At 62.4% G+C, this 21591-nt stretch overlaps 5 protein-coding genes across 5 annotated transcripts; all 5 read left to right on the top strand.

Annotated features, from left to right (window-relative positions):
- Positions 1 to 1150: 1150 nt before the first annotated feature.
- Positions 1151 to 9100, top strand: LINJ_13_0700 (conserved hypothetical protein; the record flags this gene model as incomplete). Its single annotated transcript, XM_001464063.1, has 1 exon — positions 1151 to 9100. The coding sequence occupies one exon, from the start codon at positions 1151 to 1153 to the stop codon at positions 9098 to 9100; it is 7950 nt and encodes a 2649-aa protein (XP_001464100.1).
- A 2529-nt stretch (positions 9101 to 11629) lies between these two features.
- Positions 11630 to 12301, top strand: LINJ_13_0690 (conserved hypothetical protein; the record flags this gene model as incomplete). The annotated part of the gene is made up of 1 exon (XM_001464062.1): positions 11630 to 12301. The coding sequence occupies one exon, from the start codon at positions 11630 to 11632 to the stop codon at positions 12299 to 12301; it is 672 nt and encodes a 223-aa protein (XP_001464099.1).
- A 748-nt stretch (positions 12302 to 13049) lies between these two features.
- Positions 13050 to 15134, top strand: LINJ_13_0680 (conserved hypothetical protein; the record flags this gene model as incomplete). The annotated part of the gene is made up of 1 exon (XM_001464061.1): positions 13050 to 15134. The coding sequence occupies one exon, from the start codon at positions 13050 to 13052 to the stop codon at positions 15132 to 15134; it is 2085 nt and encodes a 694-aa protein (XP_001464098.1).
- Positions 15135 to 15576: 442 nt separating this feature from the next.
- On the top strand, positions 15577 to 17724 carry LINJ_13_0670 (putative protein kinase; the record flags this gene model as incomplete). The annotated part of the gene is made up of 1 exon (XM_001464060.1): positions 15577 to 17724. The coding sequence occupies one exon, from the start codon at positions 15577 to 15579 to the stop codon at positions 17722 to 17724; it is 2148 nt and encodes a 715-aa protein (XP_001464097.1).
- A 1829-nt stretch (positions 17725 to 19553) lies between these two features.
- On the top strand, positions 19554 to 21209 carry LINJ_13_0660 (conserved hypothetical protein; the record flags this gene model as incomplete). Its single annotated transcript, XM_001464059.2, has 1 exon — positions 19554 to 21209. The coding sequence occupies one exon, from the start codon at positions 19554 to 19556 to the stop codon at positions 21207 to 21209; it is 1656 nt and encodes a 551-aa protein (XP_001464096.2).
- Positions 21210 to 21591: the final 382 nt, after the last annotated feature.

Raw genomic sequence — 21591 nt, 5'->3', positions numbered from 1 at the left:
TCTCCCGTACTCACAGAGAACGGAAAAATAGTGAGGGGGTCGCGCGTCAGCGTAGGCTGTCCTCGTCCGTGCTGCCTCGCGTAGTCTGCCTTGTGTGTGAGGGTTTCTACATCGGCTTTCGCCTCGCCGTCTCTCGCGTCGATCGATCTTCTCCACACGACGCCCACTAGCACACGGCCCTGCTTGCTTTCCCCTGCAATAGGGGAGGTGCGGGCGAAGAGGCCTCCTTTTCATGTTTTCTTTTTTCTTCCGTCTCGCGCATCGTTTCGACTCGTGATTCCTGTTGATTTCCCTTGTTGTTGTTTGCTTGTTTGTGTTGGTTGCTCGCCGCGCTTGTCTGCCTGCCTGCCTGCCTGTGTGTTGCACATCATTGTCTCCCTTCCCTCGACCCCCTCGCAGCCTCCGTCATCGTTGTATTGCTCCCCCATCACTCGCTTCCGTCTACCGACTCCCCTTCTGCCGTGGATTTCTTCGTTTTTTTTTTGTTGTGTTCGTTTTGGACTTTGCGTTTGTGTGTGTGTGTGTGTGTTTCAGTGATTACCCGCTTCATCAGCCCTCCCTCCCTCCCTCCCTCCCTCCCTCCGATCTTTGCCTTCTTTACTAGATCATCGCCCCCACCCCTCCCCCCCTCCTCCTCCTCCCGCCGTGTGCACGCGTGTTGGCGCCGGCCTTTGTCTGTCTGTGTGCGGACTTGTGCTGCTGCATCCCCTTTCTCTTCCCTTTCGTTCTCCCCTTCGCTTCCACACCCGTCCTCCCCCACCCCTCTGCTGCTGCAGCTGCTGCTGCTGCTGCTGCTGCTGCTGCTGCTGCTTCGCATTGTACCGTTTGAGCTGCCGGTTGGTTGGCTCGGTTGGCCTTCCTCTCTCCTGGAGTACGACGGTGTAGGCGTGCGTGTGGGCCTTCCCCTCCCTGTTCTCTTGCCTTCCCGCCACCACCACCACCATCACCCCTCATCCTCCCGGCGCTGTCATCTCTCGCCTCCTCTTGTTGTTGTCGACTCTTCCCTCTTGTTTTGTTTGTTTTTGGGGAAGGAGGTGGGCGCCTTCGCGGAAGAAACGACGCCTTTGCATCGACGCGTGTGTGTGTGTGTGTGTGTGTGTGTGTGTGTGTAGTGTGTCTGAAGAGGCTCCTCTCCCTCGTACCACGCGTAATGAAGCGCAACGGGCACGCAGCCTCATCGGCACCGCGCAGCTTCGACGACCTGAAGCCCACTCGGTCAGCCGCAAGCAAGCACAGGGGCAGCTCCGTCACTGTCTGCGGCAATGAGGCTTCTCCTACGCTTCCCCTCGTCCTGGACACCGATGGCAGCAGAGGCGACAACCTCTTACACGACTCGGATCAGACACCATGTGACGCCGCGGCGGCCGGCTCCTCTATTGTAGCGAACAACACACCACGTGTAACCAAGAACAGCCCAACATATCCCAGATGTGAACAGCAGCCGCTTTTACTGCCACACGGACGAAGCAGAGGAAACTCTGGCGTGTCTGGCAAGTCGCAAGAGCCCTCCATCTGCTTTTTCGAATCCCCAGTCAGCGTTGGCGATGACGCCCAGCGGACCCTGCAGCACCACACCACCGCGAGCGATAATGACGACGCCCGGTACCCCCAAGCGGAACTCTCCGCGTCATCGCCGCACAGCAACACTGGCATACCCGCGTCTGTCTTACCACCCTCAGCCGCTGCCGTCGCCGCCGGCGCCAGAGCCGCTGGCGCAATGGTGCCGTTCCTGTTCTCGCTGAAGCTGCCACCCGCCACGGTCACGTACCTCGGCGTCGGGCGGGCGAGTGGCGCTGGCGTGGGCCAGTCCTGCGATAGCCTCAGCGAATCCGTGAACTCGGCGTGCGGCGGCTCCCTATTGCATGGCCGCAATCGAATCATTGGCACAGGGGAGGCCGCCGCCGGCTCTGGGCCCAGCTCTCCCTTGAGAGCCGAGGAGACGACAGGGGCTGGCGTCGAAAGCGAGCACCACAGCCATCATCGCCGTCTTCAGCGCGGCCTAGGTGAAGCGAACGCGAATGCAACCGCGGCAACGCCCTTTCTGCGCGATGTGGAGCCTCTGCTGGCATCTGAGGCGTGCACGCGCAACCGCCTACCCTCTGGCACACATATTCGTCGGCGCCCGCGCTCCGTCGTGCGGCAGCACACCGGTGCAGCGGGGACTGGCTCCGTCAGCAACGGTACCCCGTCAGCGATGCTGTTGGGAGACGTCGAATCAGCGTCCTCCACGTACGGGCCACTGGATGGCTCCGTCAGCGGCAGCAACGCACTCGCAACGCCGTACATGCGCCAGCGCGGAGCGACAGCCGCTTTTTTAGGCGGAAGTGCGAGCCGCGGTGGCGCAGGCAACCGCGTCGGCACTAGCCGGACACGCGACGTCTTGCCGCAAGGCAGTCGCTTACGCACTGTCATTGGTGGGGCAGTGGCAGCAGGCCACCGGCGCCGCGCAGATCCGTCGCCAGCGCCTTCACGCCCGCCGCGGTCGCGGAGGACACGCGCAGGGGCCTCCCCAAGCACCTTTGACGGTAGCCCAAGCAGCGCTGCGGTGGGCGGGCCGACTTTCTCACCCTCCTCCCCGACGCAGCTCAGTTTGCGTGCCGGTCGCCAGCCTGGCATTGTCCTCCAGGCGCCGAAGCGGATGCTCTCCGAGCAGTCCTCCCCAGGAGCCTCGTCGCCGCTTAACTTCAGCCTTGAGCGCGGCTCTTTCTTCATCGTAGGTGACAAGGACAGCCTTGCCGCCTCCTCCAACACCGCGGCGAACCACCAGCACCCCATCACCAGCAGCTACACGAGTAACCGTAGCGATCGCAGTGGTGCGCACAGCGCAGGAACGCATGTAGCAGCAGCTAGCACGAAGCCTCCTTCAGGGCGGCGGCAAGGTTCGCTGGCGCGCGTGCTCGCGCCGGTGCAGCACAGCGCGAGTGTTAGTCACGTGGAAGAGCACGGCGCATCATCACCACTGCAAGACTACGCGAAGCTGGCCACCACGTACATGAAGCTCTGTGCGGAGGTGGGCGATGAGCCAAACATGGACTGGGTCGCCGGTCTGTCCCTCATGAAGGGAGGAGAGCGCCAGCACGATGTGCTGTCGCCGCCCACGACGCTTGGCACCGCCGACGCGAAGGAGTGCAGCACCAGCCACTCCCAGAGAGTGCCGAGCGCTCTCAACGGCAGCCTGGCGGTGTCAAGGCATTTTCTGCGCTCTGGTCCTCAGCAGCAACAGCAGCCCACCCCTCGTGGTGGGGTGCGACCACGCATCGCCACAGGGGCGGCGGCGTCATCTCTATTCGCCACCACAACAGCTGTGGAAACCTCCGCGCCACCGCCGACCTCGTCCGTGTCGCAGCGGGCCAGCACGCCCGCAGGGAGGCGAACAAAGTCTCCTGCTGCGCGGCGCGGCGCATCGAGCGTGAGTTCGCCGTCCACCGTGCCGAAGCGCAGCGGCAGTGTTGGCCGCATTACCTCCGTCAACCGCCCTAGCATCTTCGGCTCGTCAACGCGGCAGCTGCAGCACACGACCACCGGTGGCGAAGACACCCCTCGCGCACATGGGGGCAGCGCTGCCGCGTATACCTCAACGGCGGTGGGAGTCGAGGCGACCATGGCAGATTTGTATGCGCAGCAGGTGGCGAAGTACTGTGCCGCACACCTGCAGCCCTTTGTTGAAAACATGAAATCGGTTCAAGAGCAGCGTGCGGCCGTTACGTTGGCGCTGCAGTCGTTTGTGCGGGTTGCCCACGCCTCCCTCTCGGCGTCTGCACCGGCGACCAACGCTTCTACATCGACAGAGAAAAGCGGTGGTGAGGAGGCGGGGCGGCGCTCCGTCGTGTCCGTGCGCGGACAGCACCACGGTGGGCACAGCAACCGTGGGCTCGGCAGCGACAAGGGCGGCGCTATGACCAGTACCACCAACTCAAGTACGAGTACCACCCCGCGCAAGCCAAGCATCTCACGGAACAGCACGGCGTCGTCGCTGGCCAACACGGCAACGACCGCGACGGCGGGGCACATGAGCAGACGCGCCTCCGCGGCGGCAGCAGCAGCGGCCAAAGCCGCCTCTCTCTCAGACGCGCTGCAGACGCTGCAGGCGGCTGTCATCACGCTGCTGTGCACGCTCAGCGACGGCGTCGCCCTCGCCCAGGTGCAAGCAAGCAACGTTGTATCGCCGGCGAAGAGTGTCGGCGGAGGCAGCGCATCCCTCGGCTCGCAAGCGGCGCTCATGGCGTCCGGCACGATCACCAACGTCACGCCTTGCACCGCCTTTCACCCAGACGAGAGCACTAGCGGCTGCTTCGATAAAGCAGCACCTCCGGCGGCGCAAGCCGGGTCGCCGGTGTTGACGTCGTCTGTCGGCATGGCGGAAAATCTCCTTCCGTCTCCGGCGCTCACCTTCCCGGGTGCTGGAAGCATGCACGCGAGCCAGAGTCAGACCAGCGCCGTCGACTCTTCCACAACGGCGGCGGCAGCAGTTCGTGTTGACCCCACGGTGTCGGCCTGTGCTGCCCCTTCTCGCTTTGTGGAGTTTGTGCGTGCGCAGAGGCGAGAGGTCGCGGCGCAGCTCGACGAGCTGTGCGGTGCCGTCCGCCACGCCCTCGGCTCACCGGTGACGGCCCCGGAGGCTGCCATTGCGCAGCGGCCGACGGTGAACAGTGCTGGTGGTGCCGCAGCGACGCCGGTGGTGTGGCTTGAGTCGTCGAACATGCTGAACACGCCGTTCTTTGTGCCGACCAAGTGTCTGAGCAGCCTTGCCATCGCCATGGCAGGGCGGAGCAGCGACGACGCAGCCGCAGAGAAGGGCGCGGCGGTGATCACCGATGTCGAGGCTATCGTCACAAGCCCGACCCTTGGCGCCGCTCTCAAATCTTCCAATGTATTCGTCTTTCCGAAGTCCGCGAGCAGCGCCACGGGGAATAAACTGAAGTCCTCGAAGCTCAGCAGCTGCGGCGGCGGGAGCATGACGGGCCGCTCCTCAGTGAGCAGCACGCCGCGCGCGCGCGCCAACGGGATGGCCATGCCGTACGCGCCGCTCTTCACCTTTACCATGGCAGCAGACGATGACGAGGTAGGCGATGGCGGCGTGGGAGACGATCTGCAAGCGCGCTCCACCAGCGCGCGCAGCACGGAGGGCACTGCGGGCAACGCATGTGTTTCCGTGGGGTGGTATCTGCTCCGCTGCGCGCAACCCAGCGCAGCGGCAGCAGACGCCGCAGCGCACTCGCCCCGACTGGGCACGGAGAATGAGCACACAAGCAGTCGGCAAAACTCCACCTTCAACTGGAGCACAACAGAGCTGTCCAGCTCCTTAGGAAGCACCCATGGTAGCGGTGCGGCCACGGTGAATGTGAGGACCAAGCGCACGACTGGCAAGACCGGTGGCAAGCGATCCGCAAGCGTCGGTGCAGGCAAGTCAGGTCGCACCGGTGGGGGCGGTATCTACCAGTCTCGCCCAGCGTTCTCCACGTCGCAGAAGGCGCCATCGACGGCTACACCGACCGGCCCAAACAAGCCTCGCAAAAAGCTCTCCACCGCGTCGCCGACGCAGCAAGGACCAGCTCAGCAGGAGAAGAACGAGCACCTGCAGCTGCAGCGCCAACTTGTCAAAGCCTGGACGCTATGGACAGCGCTGCAGCCCCTCGCCGCAAATCGGGATGATGTTGCCGGCGCGGGTGCCGAAGAGCCGCCGTCATACTTGCCACAGCCGTCCTCGGCCTCGGCGAGCATGAACGCGCCGGCCGTGGTCGGCGGGAGCCTCTGCGATGGCGCCCTAGCCAAGGAGAACAATACCTCGACGCCACCAATCATGTTAACACCAGCGGCAGCAGCGACGCCTGCCGCTGTCACAGCCAGCCCCACTCCGAAGGAGGCAAGTCCAGAGAGCGAGGACGGACCGATTTCCGCGTGCCAGCTGTCATTGGAGGCGGACGACGAGGAGGCCGTCCCAGGGGTGAACCCGCTGCAGAGCCCGCCGCCGCCCGGCACTCTTCATCCACTCAGCAGCCACAACGATGTCGGCCACTTGCACTTCGAGGAGCACAAGGATGGCGATGACGTGCCGTACCGTGAGTGCAGCTCCATGCCTGTGCGCGTAGCGGGCAGCATGCCGAGCCTGTCGAGCCTTCAAGGTGTGCCGCGGCGGCTGAGCATGGACGACACAGCCCTCCTCACCCACAGCGACGGCGACTCAAATCACGTCCTGAGCGCGAAGTCCAGCGCGGCCACGTTTCTGTACTCCTCCATGGAGATGCCACAGCCCACAGCGCCTCCGCAGAGCCCAGCTTCCTGTGTGTGCGATGCGTCGTCAACGAGTGTAAGCGTCATCGCGCCCACCCGCGCTGCAGCGACAGACACACACATGGCAGCGGCGTGCCGGATCGCCATGTGGTGGGCCGTCCTGCGCGGCCACCGTCACGCCGTTGCGCAGCGTCGCACGGCACACCTGATGGAGAATGCTACGCAGCGGGAAAAGGTGCTAGCAGCGCGGCGCAACGCGTTTGTGCGGTCGTGGGTGTGTCGCTGGCGGCTGCGACGGTACATGGAAGCGCGAAAGCATCAGCAGGAGGCGCTCGCTTCAGTGGCGTCCACCGCGGCGGTGGCGACAGAGGAGGACGACTCGGAAAAGACGCGTCGTACCGCAGTTGGGAAGGACAAGGTGGCCGCTTCGACTACGACAACAGCCGTGTCCGCGTCACGTGAGCGCTTCCAGCGGGCGAAGGAGCAACGAAAGGCAGCCTTGGCGTCCGCTGCCGCCGTCACGTCGAGCACGGCATGGCCGCCGTCGTCCCATTCTAGCAGCAGCAGCGGCGGGGCAAAGGACGCCGCCTCGTCCATGCCCATCCGTATTCCGCCGTTGCCACTCGCCGCCAGCGGCATCTCTACCTTTGCCATACGTGACTATCACGGGGAGAGCAGCAGCTTCACCGTCTCGGCGATGCACCGACTCCTGAACGCGCCGCCGTCGCTGCTGTACGCAACGTGCATGGTGGCGCTGCGTTACCCTACCAATGCGCCGATGGCTTACCTCGACAACAGCGGCGGCGGCAGCGCAGCGAGCCAATGCCTCAACGGCGGCGAGGAACGCCAGAAGAGTGAGGCGCCCCCGGCGATGGATGAGCGCTACGGGGGGATGGCCGGCAGCGATCAGCTCGAGCGCTGGCGCCGATCGTGGCAGACGATGCGTGGCAGCAGTGTCGCCCACCAGCTCGGCGGAAATGATTGCAACGACGATGGCCATGCTGGTGGCCCACTCACGGCGCGGCAGCGACGCTGGATCGAAACGGGTCTGCTCTACATCCGCTTTCTTCACCTGCGTCACTACGTGTGTGGCAAGTACGAGGCGCTCATCCTCGCTAGTGGCGGGCGCGGCCTCGTCGATGAAGTTCTCAGCAGCTCCAGCGGTCGCTACGGTTCGTCCTCGCTCGACGTCACCCTCAACTCGGCGACGCGCTCGTACCACGGCAGCGCTGGCGCAGCAGCGAAGACGGCGCTGCCTGTGCCCCTGACGATGCGCTACGAGAGTATCGTTGACCCGAACGAACTGCAGCACGCCAAGCCGGTCGTGAAGCCATTCCACCGCCCGTTTGAGCAGTGGGGCATGGCGTACAATCTGACGTCGCGCGTGTTCTGCGCAGCGGCCATCTACGCCTGGCAGCTCATCTTCAGTCACACGCCCTTCGACGACGCGAAGCAGCGGGAGCTGCCGACGCGGGAGGAGCAGCAGGCGAGGCTGGAGCGCGTCGAGGACCGCAACGGCATCATCCTCGACTGCTACGGCGTGCGCAGCGAGCGGGAGTGGTTACGTGAGGCGACGAAGGACTTGTCCTTTGTGGGTCAAGTTTACCTTCCGAACTACGACCGGGACGACCCGGAGCAGCAACGGGAGAGCCGCGACAACTACGACTTCGTCAAGAATTTTCTGTTCCAGTGCTTCCCAAGCATCAACAAGCTGATTGACATCCCAGACTACCTTGTGGGGGCGGGCCTCTTCTTCGTGCTGAAGGAGGTGTTCCATTACACAAAGGACTCCCCATCCACGCAGCGGATGCACGAGGTACTGCCGCGGCTGCTGGTCGTGGAAGGACAGGATCACATTGCTGCCGTTACCCCGGCTACCTCCGCGCTGGCGGGCGACGGCGCGGCTGCGGCGCGAGAGGAGAGCAGCGCCGCCGCCGCCGTAGCGCTAGATCTGCCGGCGCGGGATGCGACGCAACTCTCGCCGGTACCGCCTAGCGAGGTGACGCACGACGGCGATGGTGTCAAGGGGCTGTCCGGCTGGCAGCGGGCCGCACTGCAGCGCTACGAGCAGCTGCGGCAGCTGCACCACCTCAGCTATGGCATATTGGCTCAGGAAAAGGCTGCCGTTGCTGTCGGCAGTGGCGCCTGCGCAGGGGGGTCGCAGGACAAGGCGACGCGGTCGAAGCAGTACCAGCAGCAGAGGCGGTCTCGCTCGCCGGTGGCATGGACGGCGTCGATCGGAGGCGCAGCAAAGGACAGTGCGAAGGCAGCAGGCGGCCACGGCGGTGATGACGGCAGCGACTTGGCCAACACCACGAGCGCGAAGACTGCGCTGGACGACGCCACCCTGCCCCTTCGTCGCTGTATGGCGAACAGACCTGCCGGGTCGCTAACGCCGATGCGGGCGACCCCGGGGTCGGCAGCCCTCGGCTCCTCTGTCTTCACCTCCCCTGCGGCCCTCCGCGATGGGATACTGGAGAAGAATAAGAGCGGCGCCGGGGAACGGCGCGCTTCTTCCTCTGCTATCGCGGCGCCGGCAAGGGACGCCTCCGTGCAGCTCGTGCGGGTTCCGCACCGCCTGTTGAGGCCCTCCGCTGCGGACGTGCAGTTTGTGCGCGACTTCGAGGAGGAGGTGAGCAAGTCGATACACGGCATCATTCGGGCCTGGAACGGGAGCAGTGGCGGGGCATTGCTGGACTTGTTCGATGTGCGGGCGGCGTTGACGGCCGGCGCGGCCCTGCACGATGCTCTCGACATCGCGTACCCAAGACACTTCCTCGTGAAGCTGAGCGAGACGCTGTCGTATGAGTTGTTTGGCTTGCAGCTGTCTCTAGGCAACTGTGAGGACTTGGACTCGATGGGGCACTGATGTGGGGTAAGTGGAGGGAGGCGGGGCAACAGCTCCTCTACTTAGACGCTGCACCATCTGCGTGAGTGTGTGCGCGCGTTACCGATTTTCTCTCCCCTCCCCGCTCGCTGACTCGCGAGGCGGCGATACCGGATGCCGCACGCGCACATCAAACCTGAGATACGTTGCGCATGCACGGCTACACCTACAAGCATATGCGCGAGTGCTCTACACAAGATCACTCTGATCGCCGACCCCGTCAAGCGCTCTGCCGCTGTTTCACTGTCAGTGGTGTGCTGCTGCGTTGGTATGTGCGAGCCGGTGCATAATAGCGGCGCTTACGCACCACCACACACTTTTCACCTCTCTACCTCTTGCTTGCTCGCCCGGTACCTCGTCACGTGTTCTTACGTTATTCTGCTGCATTCGTCTGTTTCGATTTCTCCTGTGCTATTATGTGTGTGTGTGTGCGTGCGTGCCGCCACCACCCCCTTCTCCTCCTCCCTCTCTTGTCCGCGGCGTTCATGTTGTTTGGTGTCGTTTTGGTTTGATGGCGATGAGCATTTTCTGTGTGTGGTGTAAAAGGACGACGCGGCACCAGTCTCCCCCCCCCTGCCACGGCTCCCGAGTTCTCTCTCCACGCCTCTGTCTCCCACCCGCCCACCCCTCTCCCACAAGGTGGCGTACGTCGTGTTCGTAATAGGAGAGGGTTTAAGAAGTAACGTGTACGCGTGTGTGCATGCATGAGCGGACGATGGACGCGGATACCCATGTGCGCCTGCGTTGCGGAGTTCAGCCGCGCACGGACTGAGACGTACCCATGATGCACCACGGACGTGCGAGGTACGCACACACGCACACATGTGCGCACGAATGTGCCTCCATACATGCACGAGAGAGAGAAGCCGAAGACACAAACGCAGACGTGGAAGGTAGAAGGAAAGGTGGCGGTCTCTGTGATTGTTCAATGCAGGTCGAGGGCCCGTTCGCTTGATGCTTACTGTGCCTGTTTGTGCGTAAGCTGGTTACACTCATGCGCAGACAACTACATACGTACGCGCATGTCTGCCTCGTTTCTCTGTCTTTCTCTCTCTCGCCACTCCTCCTGCCCCTTTCTTGCGCGCAGTCGGTTCGGTGCTGTATGTGTGTATGTGGGGGGGGGGTCGAAGGGGTGGAGGAAGGGAGAGAGGGCGCTGAGAAAACGGAGCGACAGCTGGCGCGCACGTAGCGTATGCCACGCTCCCTCGCACACACGCCTATCGCAGTCCTCGGAGGCACGCGATACGGTACGCAGTTTTCTATATGCCTATATGTCAGCAACTTTCCTTCCCTGGGGTTCTCTCACGCTTACATCATGTGCTATTATCTACTCTCCATCCTCCCTCCCTTCAACCCTCCCCTCGCCCGCCCTCCCGCCTGCCTGCTTCCTCCATATGGTGATCACCTTCGCCGCAGCAGTGGACGCTCCAGCGGCTTCTTCAAGCTGCGCATGCGAGAAGAAAGCACACCGAAAAAGGGCCAGCCACTACGTCATACGTCCCTCCCCTTACGCACACTTCCTTCGCGTCATTCGGCCTCCGCAGCTGCAGTGGCATTCCCCGCTGCCAACCCTCCCCTCTCCTTCCTTTCATCTCTCCTTTGTAGCCACGTGGATCGCGCACACCGCATCGACGGCGCGTCCATCCCCTCGCCCCTCTTCTCCCTCACTCTAATTACCCTAGACAACCTCCTTGATTTATTTCTTTGGTCTTCTCGTCGCGTGCCCTTTCTTGAAGGTCTGGCCGTGGTCTGTAGCCACCCCACGACGACGACGACGACCACCGCCACCCGCCATCGCCTCAAGCACTGCCTCAGTGCGTTTCTCCTTGCTTGTCATCGGTTGTCCGTCTCGGATATCTGTGCCGGTGTGCTCTGCTGGCCTTTGACACTTCCTTCGTTGTACCTCCCCACACCCACCCACACCCACCTTCCCTCCCTCTTGGTCTTACCTTCTTTACTAGACTTGTTTCACGTCCCTCCTCTTCGATCATCATCATCAACTGATTGCCCTCCACTCATCTCGTCCGCGAGTCGACCTCCACGCCCTCTTCTGCCACGGCACTTGTCGGGCGGTGCAGCTTCGATAGGAGGAAGGGGGAGCACACACTACACACGACGCACACATCTCCCGTCTGGTTCGCCTCTTCGTTTCGTCTGTAGTGGCAATCGCCCTCCCTCACCCGTGCCTCCCTCTCCCTCTTTCGCTCGCCATCACCACTGCTCTAAGTCTGCGCGCGTTTGTCCATCTGTCCTTGCCATCCGACGAAATTCTCCGCCGTTGTTTGTTTTACGCGCACGCCTCGGTGTTTTTGGTTTTTTTGTTGTTGTTCGTTAAATCCGATCCTATCCTCCTTCTCCCCTCCTCCCCTCCCTCTCTCTCTGATTCTCACGACTTCTCCGGCACATACACACGCACGATCAGTGTCCTCCTTCTCCGACAGCCTATCGCCATTCTTCGCAGGAGCGGTCTCGCTGCAGCCCCTCTCCCGCTCCAAGCACATACGGTGAGGGATGCTTCGACGCACCGGTTGCTGTCTAGCCCTCTTTAGCAGCGCAGGCGGGTCGGCTCCGCGGTCGAAGCGGCCGCACTCGAGCAGCGGAGCGGACGCTTCGGCCTCGGAAGAAGCTGCGGCGGCGGCTGGCGTGTATCTTCCATGGACGGCGCGGCCGTGGGCAGTGACGTACCGTGTGCACTACTCGCAGTGGAAATTTGTGGACACGGTGTTTGCGCACCTCGCCACTGTAACTCCAGCCGTGTTGAACGATCGTGCCGAGGAGCAGGGCGTGCGTGACGTTCTCTGTGAGCTGGAGGAACCCGTGGTAGCGCTGCGACGCCAGCAGGCACGGCAGGCGCGACAGCTGAAGAAGCAGGAGAAGCCGTCAGCAGCCAGTGCGACAAGCTCTCCATCGCAGTTGCTCGCCTCCGCTTTACAGTGCACGGCTACCACCGCTCAAGCGTCCCCCTCCGGCACAGCACCGAGTGACATGACCGCAGACGGCGCAGCAACAGCGGAAGCAGCGTGCGCGCTGGAGCCACTGGCCAACAGAGCCGATGTGGCGGCGACACAAGAGGCAGTTGACAGCAACATCACGCTACTCGATGCCAGCAAGAAGGGCAGTCGGAAGAGCAAGAGGGCCAGTCGCAAATCTGTCACTTCTGCTGTCGTCATCTACGAGCTGTAACGCGTCTGGCACGGGCCACGACGTTGTGTAAGGTGCTCCTGTCTCCGTGGTACTTTCCTTTTTCTCTTGCGTCTTAGACTTTGCCCATCATCCGTCCCTCTCCCTCTCTCTTCCTCTGTGTGTATCCGTCCGTGTCCGTGTGTGCCGGGAAGGAAAAGGATTCGGCCTGCGCCCGGCGTCGTGTTGCTCTTGACGTGAAGGCTTCGCTTTCGCTTTCTGTGGAGGCTGTCCTTTTATGTAGGGAACGGTGGTGGTGGTGCCACCCCTCGTCCTCTCTTCCCTCTGCTGCTGATGTGTTGTGCTCGTCGTTGTTGTTGCTCGCTCGCTGTTGTTCTGCCCGTCGTCGCCAAACACGTCACATCCCCATGCCCTACGGATGATGTCACGGGGGCTTTACTGTTGTGCTTTCGCATGTTTGAAACGTGCGTCTGTCGCGTGCAAGTCGCACATAGAGGGAAGCAGTGAGCGCGCCCCTCCTGATGGCGCGCACGGGCGCCTCCAGCACCCTTTTCCAGTTTTTACCTACAGCACCCGGCAGGAAGCGGAAGCAGTGGAAGCGGCGGCTGTGTACTCGTGCCAACATCATTATGCGGTCCCCTCTCTTCCTTTCACATGCGCCTCCGCTGCCCCGATCACTCCCCCTGAAACTCTCACACACGCGAGCGCGCGAAACGCGCAACGCGCAAGCACCTTGCTGCCGCTGTCTGTCATCTCCACAAGGACAGCCAACACACGTTCGCGCCAAACGATGACGCAGTGCTTCAAGTGCAAGCAGGCCATTGGCACGGTTGTCAGTCGCGATGGGCCGGCGAAGTTGTATTGCCCGGACTGCTTCCTCGCCTACTGCGCCGGTGCGGTGCGCGAGAACGCCTTTCAGCATTGCCTCGTGCCGAGTGACACACCGCTCGCGGTGGCCGTCTCAGGCGGCCCCAACTCCATGATGCTGCTGCGCGAGCTCGGTCAACTGCGGTACAAGACACGAGACCAAATTCGCCGACAACATCTGACACCGCAGCGGCAGGCGCCCGCTCAGGGCGGGAAGTCGCGCAGCACATCCACGTCTTCACCGCCCGCCAGGAGCACACCGTTGGCGTCCAGTCTGATACTGCTGCCGTTCCACCTGTGTGAAGATGAACTCGTACTTCCGCCGCCGCCGCCGCTATCTTCATCGACTCCTTCGCCATCATCGCTGCACCCGGTCAGCGGCCGACAGGAGGCGATCAATCGGGTGCGGTCGACAATGGAGGAGCAGTTCGCCACGCTGCGCAAGTACGTGCAGCAGCAGCCACCGCGGTGGGTCTACCACGGCGAAGTCCCGTGCGGGCACAAGAGGTCGAAGAAGAAGCAGAACGACCCCACTGAGGCAGTGGGGACGGTCGCTGCCCATGCGGGTGGAGCCAGCATCGCCACACCGGAGCCGTCTCACGGTGGTGGTGATGGTGGTAGTGGTTCGACTTCAGCACCGTCGCCGCAGCCACTGCCGCAGCGTCACGCGGGAACGAGTGGTGAGACGGCCGCAGCAACCGCGCGCTTGTTCGCCGCCTCGGAAATGCGCCTGTTTCGCTACAGCGATATTCTTTCGGGCACCTATCTGAGCGAGCTGCGCTACGCCCTGCACGCCAGCCGGCTGTCGCTGAGCGACCGCGAAGCACTCTATGCGCGTGTGCGGCAGCAGACGCTCTGCCGTGCGGCTCAGCGTGTGTGTGAGGAGCACCGCCAGCGCAAAGCAGCAGCAGCAGCAGTCGCCGTTGGCGGGGTGGCACACGAGGAGGGGATTCGCGCGGACGAGGCGCACTGTTCCGAAGAACAAGAGCTCTTTGATGAGCACGTGCCGTTAGAAGGCACGAATTCGAAAACAAGGTCACACTTGCTTCTCGGCAGCAACGCGGCGCGGTGCGCCGCGGCGGCACTCGAGGCGCTCGTCACGGGCGCCGGTGGCGAAGGCGTCGTGCACGGCGCCGGGTTTCGCGGTTTTACGCACGAGGTCGTTTGCCTTCGGCCGCTGCGCACGATGCTGCCCAAAGAAGCGATCATGTACACGCGGATCTGCGGCATTGCCGGCAGCTACACGCCTGCGCTGTGCACTGGCACCGCCACTCGCTCTGTCCACCGCACGCTGGAGCACTTTGTGCTGGCCATGATGGCATCGTACCGCACCATGATCTTCAACGTGCTCAGCACAGTGCAGCGGCTGGAGGTGCACCCCGCTGCAATGCAGGAGCTCGTGCGTGGGATCGATAATGCATCTGCATCTCCAGCGCACGTTAATGGCGAAGGCTTAGCAGAGGCGGGAAGTACGCAGTCGGCCGGAAAGACTACCAGGAAGGCGCTACCAGCTCGAACGGCGCAGCAGAACCGCGATGATCTGCGCCTGGCAGCGCCGCTGCACGTGCACCGCGACTTGCGTGGTGTGAGCTCGAAAGAAGCAGACATCGATAGCGTCATCGCGATGTGCTGCGTGTGCGGCTGTCCTGCCTCCATCACCTCATGCCACCGTGGTCAGAACGCAAGCACGGCGGTGCGGCAGTTGGAGATGTTGGCGCTGAGCACCACAAGCGCAATGACGCCGCGCACGAGCGGGGCATCACCGTCCACCGTCGTCGACGCTGCCTCCGCATCCGAAGCCTCGCCGACGACGGCCGGCTGCTTTGTCTGCTACGCCTGCCAAGGCCTCGCGGACGCTTGGCCTCCATCAGTCTTTGGGAGAGACAGCGCAACAGAGAACGACGAGCAAGCAAGTAATGACAGCACCACCGCAGCTGGGGCGGCGGCGCGCCACGGTGCCGTCGCATCCACGGCTGCCCTTTTTCGGCTGTGTGCACTTTTTTACTGACAGCCCACGTGTTCAGGCTGCGCCGCCCCGCCCCGCCCCGTCCCATCCCATCCGTGTGTGCAAGGGCGACACGCCGGCGGCACTGCACCCTCCCTCCCTCTCCCCCTCCTCCAGTTCTCTAAGAGCCGACAAGTAGGATAAGGCAAAGGTACAAAAGAAGGGCAGCGGAGACCACCCCGCTGTTACACTCACGGCAGACGCCTGCCGCCTCCGCCCTCGAGCGCAGGACCCTGGGCGCGGCCCGCTGGGATCAAGACATGCAGTCTAGCCAGGTCCGTGTGGAGTCTGCCGCGCAGCGCGTACCCGACGAGGGGTCAAGGAAGGGCAGGAAGAGCTCGATAGGCGCATGGCCCGATTCGGTGGCAGGACGGCTTGTCCCATGACGGCCAGGCGTTAGCGGCAGTGCCGCGGCGGCAGGTGATCGGTGGCTGTGTGGTTGTGCATGCGTATCCGTTTGCTGGCTTGTTCGCGGGTGGAATACGGACGCGTTGGACCGCTGAAACAATGCTTTCCGCTCATCTCTCCTGGGCTACTTGCACACACTTCCAGTCGCGACTCCGTCTGCGCGTCTGCGGAGGCGCATCCCGTTCTCTCAACTACTGTCGTCCTCCTTCCCTCTTCTCTCTTCTCTCTGTGCCGATGCTCTGTGAAGGCAAGTGGCGAAGCAACCGTATTGAATGGAGAGGGTGGTGCTCGTGTCGTCAGCGCAGTCCATCAAGCACACCCACACGAGCCTTTAGTCGGCCTCATGACGCAGCCACTGCCCTTGTCCACCATCCTGCGGCACCCGCTCGCCTCGAAGCGGTGCATGATGATATTCCATCAGAACGGCGAGGAGACAATGGAACTGTTCGAGCTGCTCTCCCGCTATGAGGCTGTCGGTCCGATCGGTCAGGGCAGCTACGGCTATGTCTGCTCCGCCCGCGATAACGACCTTGTAGAGAGGTTCCAGGCAAAACCGCCAGAGGAGTACGAGGACGCCTCGCTAACATTGGAGGAGCGGGAGGAGGTTTACGACACGAACACCCTCGTCGCCATCAAGAAACTGCGCCAGCTTTTCGAAAACAACCAGCCGCGTATGTGGCTGTGCGCCACTCGGGAAATACAGCTCATGATGGCGTTCCAGCACGACAACGTCATGTCGGCGACGGACTTCTTCATTCCCCTCGGCGGTGTGGAGATGATGACGTATGACTCCATCCTGCAGCTTCAGCACACCTTCGACGGCGTCTACGTGGTTATGAAAAAGATGGACTACACGCTGCGCGAGGTGCTCGATTCCACCATTGTGACGGCGGCGGAGCTGGCGCCGGGGTACGAGACGTGGCTGCGACGTTTGAGGCTGTTGATGGCGAACTGCGGCGAGGTGAACGCAGATGTCAGTAGCACCCCGACCCCTGTGCGGGCATCGCGCCTGAACGTAAAGGCAGAGGCTCAAGGTGAGGACCAGGCAGCAGCCGCGCCGCATAGCAGCACGGAGCAAAGTCGTAGCGGTGGCAGAGAGGATGTTGAGGACGAAGCCGGCGCGACTGTACCGTCGTCATTAGACTACCCAGTCGCAGCTGCAGCAGCAGCAGCAGCGCCAACGAACGATCACGACGCCCCCGTGGCCAAGACCTCTACTGATGGCGGTTTCGAAGGGAAGGGTGGCGGCGACGACGAAGGCGCTCCTGTGTGTTGCCCGCTGACGACGGTCGCCCTCCACTCCCTCACCCGCGACTACCGCAAGTTTATTCTGTACCAAATATTCCGCGGTGTCGGCTACCTTCATCTGTGCCCGGTAATCCACCGCGATCTGAAGCCGGAGAACATCATGCTCGACCGCAGCTACGGCACCCGTATCACGGACTTTGGCCAGGGCCGCGATGTCGGACTCAACGCGACAACCGACTACGTGCAGACAGTGCTGGACAACTGCACCCAGTGGTACGCTGCGCCAGAGACGCTGACAGTCGCCATCAATAGCCCGATGGGCTTCATCGACCACGACAGCTTCCACGGCGTCGATGTCTGGTCCATCGGGTGCATTGCAGCCGAAATGCTGATCGGACGCCCCCTCTTTTACACCACCTCGATGGGCGGGAAGTCCCAGCTGCTGAGCATTTTCCGCGTGCTGGGCGAGCCGTCGGCGAGCGCCATCGAGTCTATCGCCGAGTACCGCGACAAGGAGACGAGGGAGCTTTTCATGAACTCCGTCAAGAAACTGGTGAAGACAGCGCCACCGTCAAACACCATCACGCCGACGCTAGCGGAGCTCCTGCGGAGCCCTTACGGCGACGAGGACGAGGATGAGGTGGGTCTCATCATCGACTGCCTGCGCTGGGACCCGCGGGAGCGCATCACGATTCAGGCAGCGCTGCAGAACCCGTTCTTCACAAAGGACGGGTACGACCCAGTGATCGACCCCGAAGACACGGCCAAGCGCGTGCCCTCGGTGAGACCCGAGGACATATCAGAGCCGGTGAGCGGGCGGGCGTTCTTGTGGAACCTTTTCCTCGAGCGCCATCCGGAGGTGAAGGAGCTGTGGAACTCCCTCGTGGCCAAGCACGAGGAGGAGCTGAAGGTGAAGAAGGCGGCGGCAGATACCTAGGTAGAGAGGGGGTCATCGGACCCACAGAGCATCACACATCTACACAGTTGGTAGCGAGAGGAGCAAAGGCCTTGTTCAGGCCGCGCCTTGCCGTACACGCACGCACGTAGGTAGGTTTGTGTGTGTATGGGGGGTGTCTTCCGATGGCCACTGATGAAGCTGAAACTCAGGAGTCGAAGAGGAAAGAGGGAGGAGGTTGGGCGGGATGGGTGATGGCACTTGATACACGTGCGCGCTACCCTACATCTCACCCCGTGAATACCCCACACTCCGCCTTCGCTCTGAACTCTTGGTCTCTCCCCGCTCTAATGCCGAGTCACCATCACCGTCGCGCTCAACCTCTCGTCCTTGCATGCTCGTGTTGTGTTTCGAGGAGAGGCCTCCGCGCCACAGCTCCCGGCCTCCCTTATCGGCGTTGTCGAGCCAGCACTCTATATATAAACCTATACATATATATATATATGTGTGTGTATGTGTATTGTGAAGAATCTTATCTTCCTGTAGGTTGTGCGCGTGTGTGTGTTTGGGCGTTGTTGTTGGCGGCACGTTCGCTTGCATGGGCGGAGGGCGGAGGGGGTGTATTTATGTGTAGCTTGCTGTTCCTTTATACAACCTCTCTCTCTTTGGCTTAGGTTTTGTTCGGTTGGGCGTCGAGCGTCTGCGCTTGAATCGGGAGGTATAGGTAAGTACGTGTTCCTCCTGTGCGTTGCGTGGCATGCGTGTGTGTGCGAGCACGAACGTGCCCCATGCAGCCGCGCATACACTCTAACGAGTGTGTGTGTGTCTTTCTCTCGATGTGGCCCCTCCCTCTCCCTCTCCCTCCCCCTCTTCCTCCTCTTTCTTTGGCTGTACGCTGGCTCTCGCGTCCCTCTTATCCCTCTCACCTCAGCCCCCCCCCCTTCTCCTCCTCCATCTCCTCTGCGTCGTCGCCAACCGCATCCGCATGCAACGACCCACGGGCGTGCTCAACGCTTCTTGTATTTTTATTGCGACGTCGCCGTCACGTGTGTGGGTGTGTGTGTGTGTGTGTCTTGTGTGGTTCATTGTTGTTGTTTTCCTTTCTTCGCCCTCCTCTCCTCCTCCCCTCTGTGATGTCAAACACGCCAACGCGAATTGAAACGCGTACACCGCCAACGATTTCGCCCCATCGCCCAACAAGATCGGAGCAGAGAGGCATCGCCGGCCCTCACCGCATTTTTGTTGTTCGCACTTGTGACTGCCGCTACGCGTGCTTGCTTTGCTGTTCTTCTTCCAACGCGTCGATCCGCAGGTCGCGACGGCGCCAAGCTCTCCAAGGGGCCCCACCGCCGCCATCAGCAGCGGATACATCGCTCTGACCTCCCCATATCGTGGGCGCTTGACCCCGTCACACCACCCGAAGTCGCTCGGCATTTGCCAGGGCTGGAGGGGTGCTGCTTGGCCTCCCTCCCACACACAGAGAGAGATGGGAGGGGGAGGGGAGGGGGTGCGCTGGGCCCTGAGATACGACGCACGGAAAGGTGTGTCCTCTCCCTGCCATCAGAGATGGTGCGTGATGATGATTACACGGGTGCACCAGGAGTACCTAGAGTGTCAGCGAGAGCGCTAAGCTGCTGCCGGTGCTGCCCCCCCCCTCGGCCCCCACCACTTTCCTCCGTGCTCTCCATCATCTCGCCTCCTAAAGGCATGCACCTGCCACAGCGTGTCACCCGTGGATGAGTGCGCTGTTCACAAAAGCACCTCCAACTCCAGCTCCAACCCCCCCCGCACACGCAAACGCGCAAGCATACATACACACTTAGAGGTGTCGTTCGCCTCTCCTTGCGAAGGAACGGAAAGCCGCTATAGTCATGTTTTGCCGCGACACGCTCTGCGACACGACGCCGGCTGTCATAGACTTCCTCAACGGCCTCTCCACCGCTGCGAGTAAGTCGCCCTGCAGCGGCGACGGCGCACTACAACACGGCCATAACGCGCAGAGCTGTATGCCTGTTATGGGTCATGTTTTCCTCAGCAGTCTGCTCTGTGTCTCGAGGCTTGCACGCAAGCGACAGCTTCTCCTGAAGAGCCTCAAGCCGTCAGCCCTGCCGCCAAGAGCGTCTGCAACGCCGTCGATGGAAGGCATCGCAGTGCAGTCCCCTTCAGCAGCAGACGCAGGCGATACAGTCTTTGTGCGCCTGGTGCTTTCTCTCATCGGGCACGCACTGATGAGGCAGGCAACCATGGCACCATGCGCCGCCGCCCCGGGCGACAATGCCTCTCTGCAAGCAGCGCCACTGCCCTGGTGGCCCGCAACCTCCGCTCCAAGTGAGAGCGCGCAAGATTTCGTGTATGATGTGCAGTGCGTGGGCGACGAAGACGACCGAGCCGGCGACAACGTCGGGTTCAGTGAGGAACATGCGCCTGGGGTGGGCCACACACCCTTCACCGCCAGCACAAGCGTTCATTGTCGTATCGTCTTGCGTTCGCATCCGGTGGCCATATTTTCCCCCGCGATGATGAGTGAGTTAACGCTGGACGCTGAGCAGCGCACGTCCGTCGCATCGAGGACCGGGTGCCACGGCGGAGCGCCAGGTGCCGACAGCAGTGAGGCCGTGGATGCCGAAGCGGTTTCTGGCTCGTGCGTTGCGCGTGCCTTGGAAGTGTTCGGCGCACGCGTGCGCGACCACGAGGAGGCGTGCCTGCGTCAGATCGCTGAGATAGTAGGGTCGCTGCAGCGGCTTCTTGAGAAGCCCGCCACAGAGGTGCAGAGCCCCGGCGGACTGGCCAGTACAGGCTTTCCTTCTGAAAGCGCGAACGGTGACGCCTCTCGGCTTGGCGGTTGCGCCTCGCCACTTCACGAGTGGACCATAGACGTCCCCATCTATGGTGTGGTTCTNTGCATCGAGGACACGCATGCTACGCGGCTGGAGCGCGTACGCCGCCTCACCACACCGCTGCTGCAGGCGGCGACCGGCTGTGGTAACGCGGCAGGCGGGCCTCTCGGTCCCGTAACACAGGTCCTTTCCAAGCTGCACACCTGGTGTGCTGCATCGACGGCGGCGTCGTTCACCTCGAGTGCGTCCCCTGGCGCTTTTTCGTGCGTCCCCGGCATACGGACTATCACACGCACGCATGTGACGGAGTTGCGCCAGCTCGTTGACAGCCACCTCAAGGACTCACAGACAGCAGCAGCGCGTCTACCAGGGCCGGCCTACCCCGCCACCGTGGGTTACGACGCTTCACAGGCTTTGGCGGCTCCTGCTTGCGTCGTGCACTGCCAGCTCGGCGTGTCACGCAGCCCAAGCGTGGTGATGCTCTTCTACATGGACGTGCTCGCGTCACAGCTGCGCGCGGCTGCCTCGGCAGCAGAGGCGCCCCTCGACATATATCACGGCCTCCTGAACGCGCTCGTCCAGGCGCGTCATCAAGTACGGCCGAACGTCTGCTTTTCCGCGCAGCTGCTTTCGCTCTGGAGACGGTCGATGCAGCTCGACACACCAGCCAGCCCCACGCGAGTCGTGTAGAGGGAGAGAGAACCACCATCACCACCACCCAAGCACAGACACACAGGCGCGCAAGGTGCATGTGCACTGATGGTGGTTTGGTCAGTGGGGGCGAAGCACTGATGCAGCTGTTGCAGGGGACTCCTCGTCCTTGACTCAACGCATGCGCACGTCTATGTGCATGTGTATCCGTGTATCTCTGGAGTATGCGTGTGTGCCCGTGTGTGTGTGTGTGTGTGTGGACTACTCACCGGCAGTCTGTGTGCCGCACAGCGTGCCCGTTGTCGTTTGAGAAGAGCGGACAAAACAGTGAACGGACTACCGTGAGACAAGCCCGTCCGTTGCTCGGCGTGACGGGCGTGTCGACACGCGAGCATGCTTGTGCGGCATTGATGTGTGCGTG

The sequence above is a fragment of the Leishmania infantum genome, chromosome 13, assembly GCF_000002875.2.
Source record: "Leishmania infantum JPCM5 genome chromosome 13".
In the NCBI taxonomy this organism is placed as follows: domain Eukaryota; phylum Euglenozoa; class Kinetoplastea; order Trypanosomatida; family Trypanosomatidae; genus Leishmania; species Leishmania infantum.
This window is presented reverse-complemented; position numbering and strand designations above follow the sequence as displayed.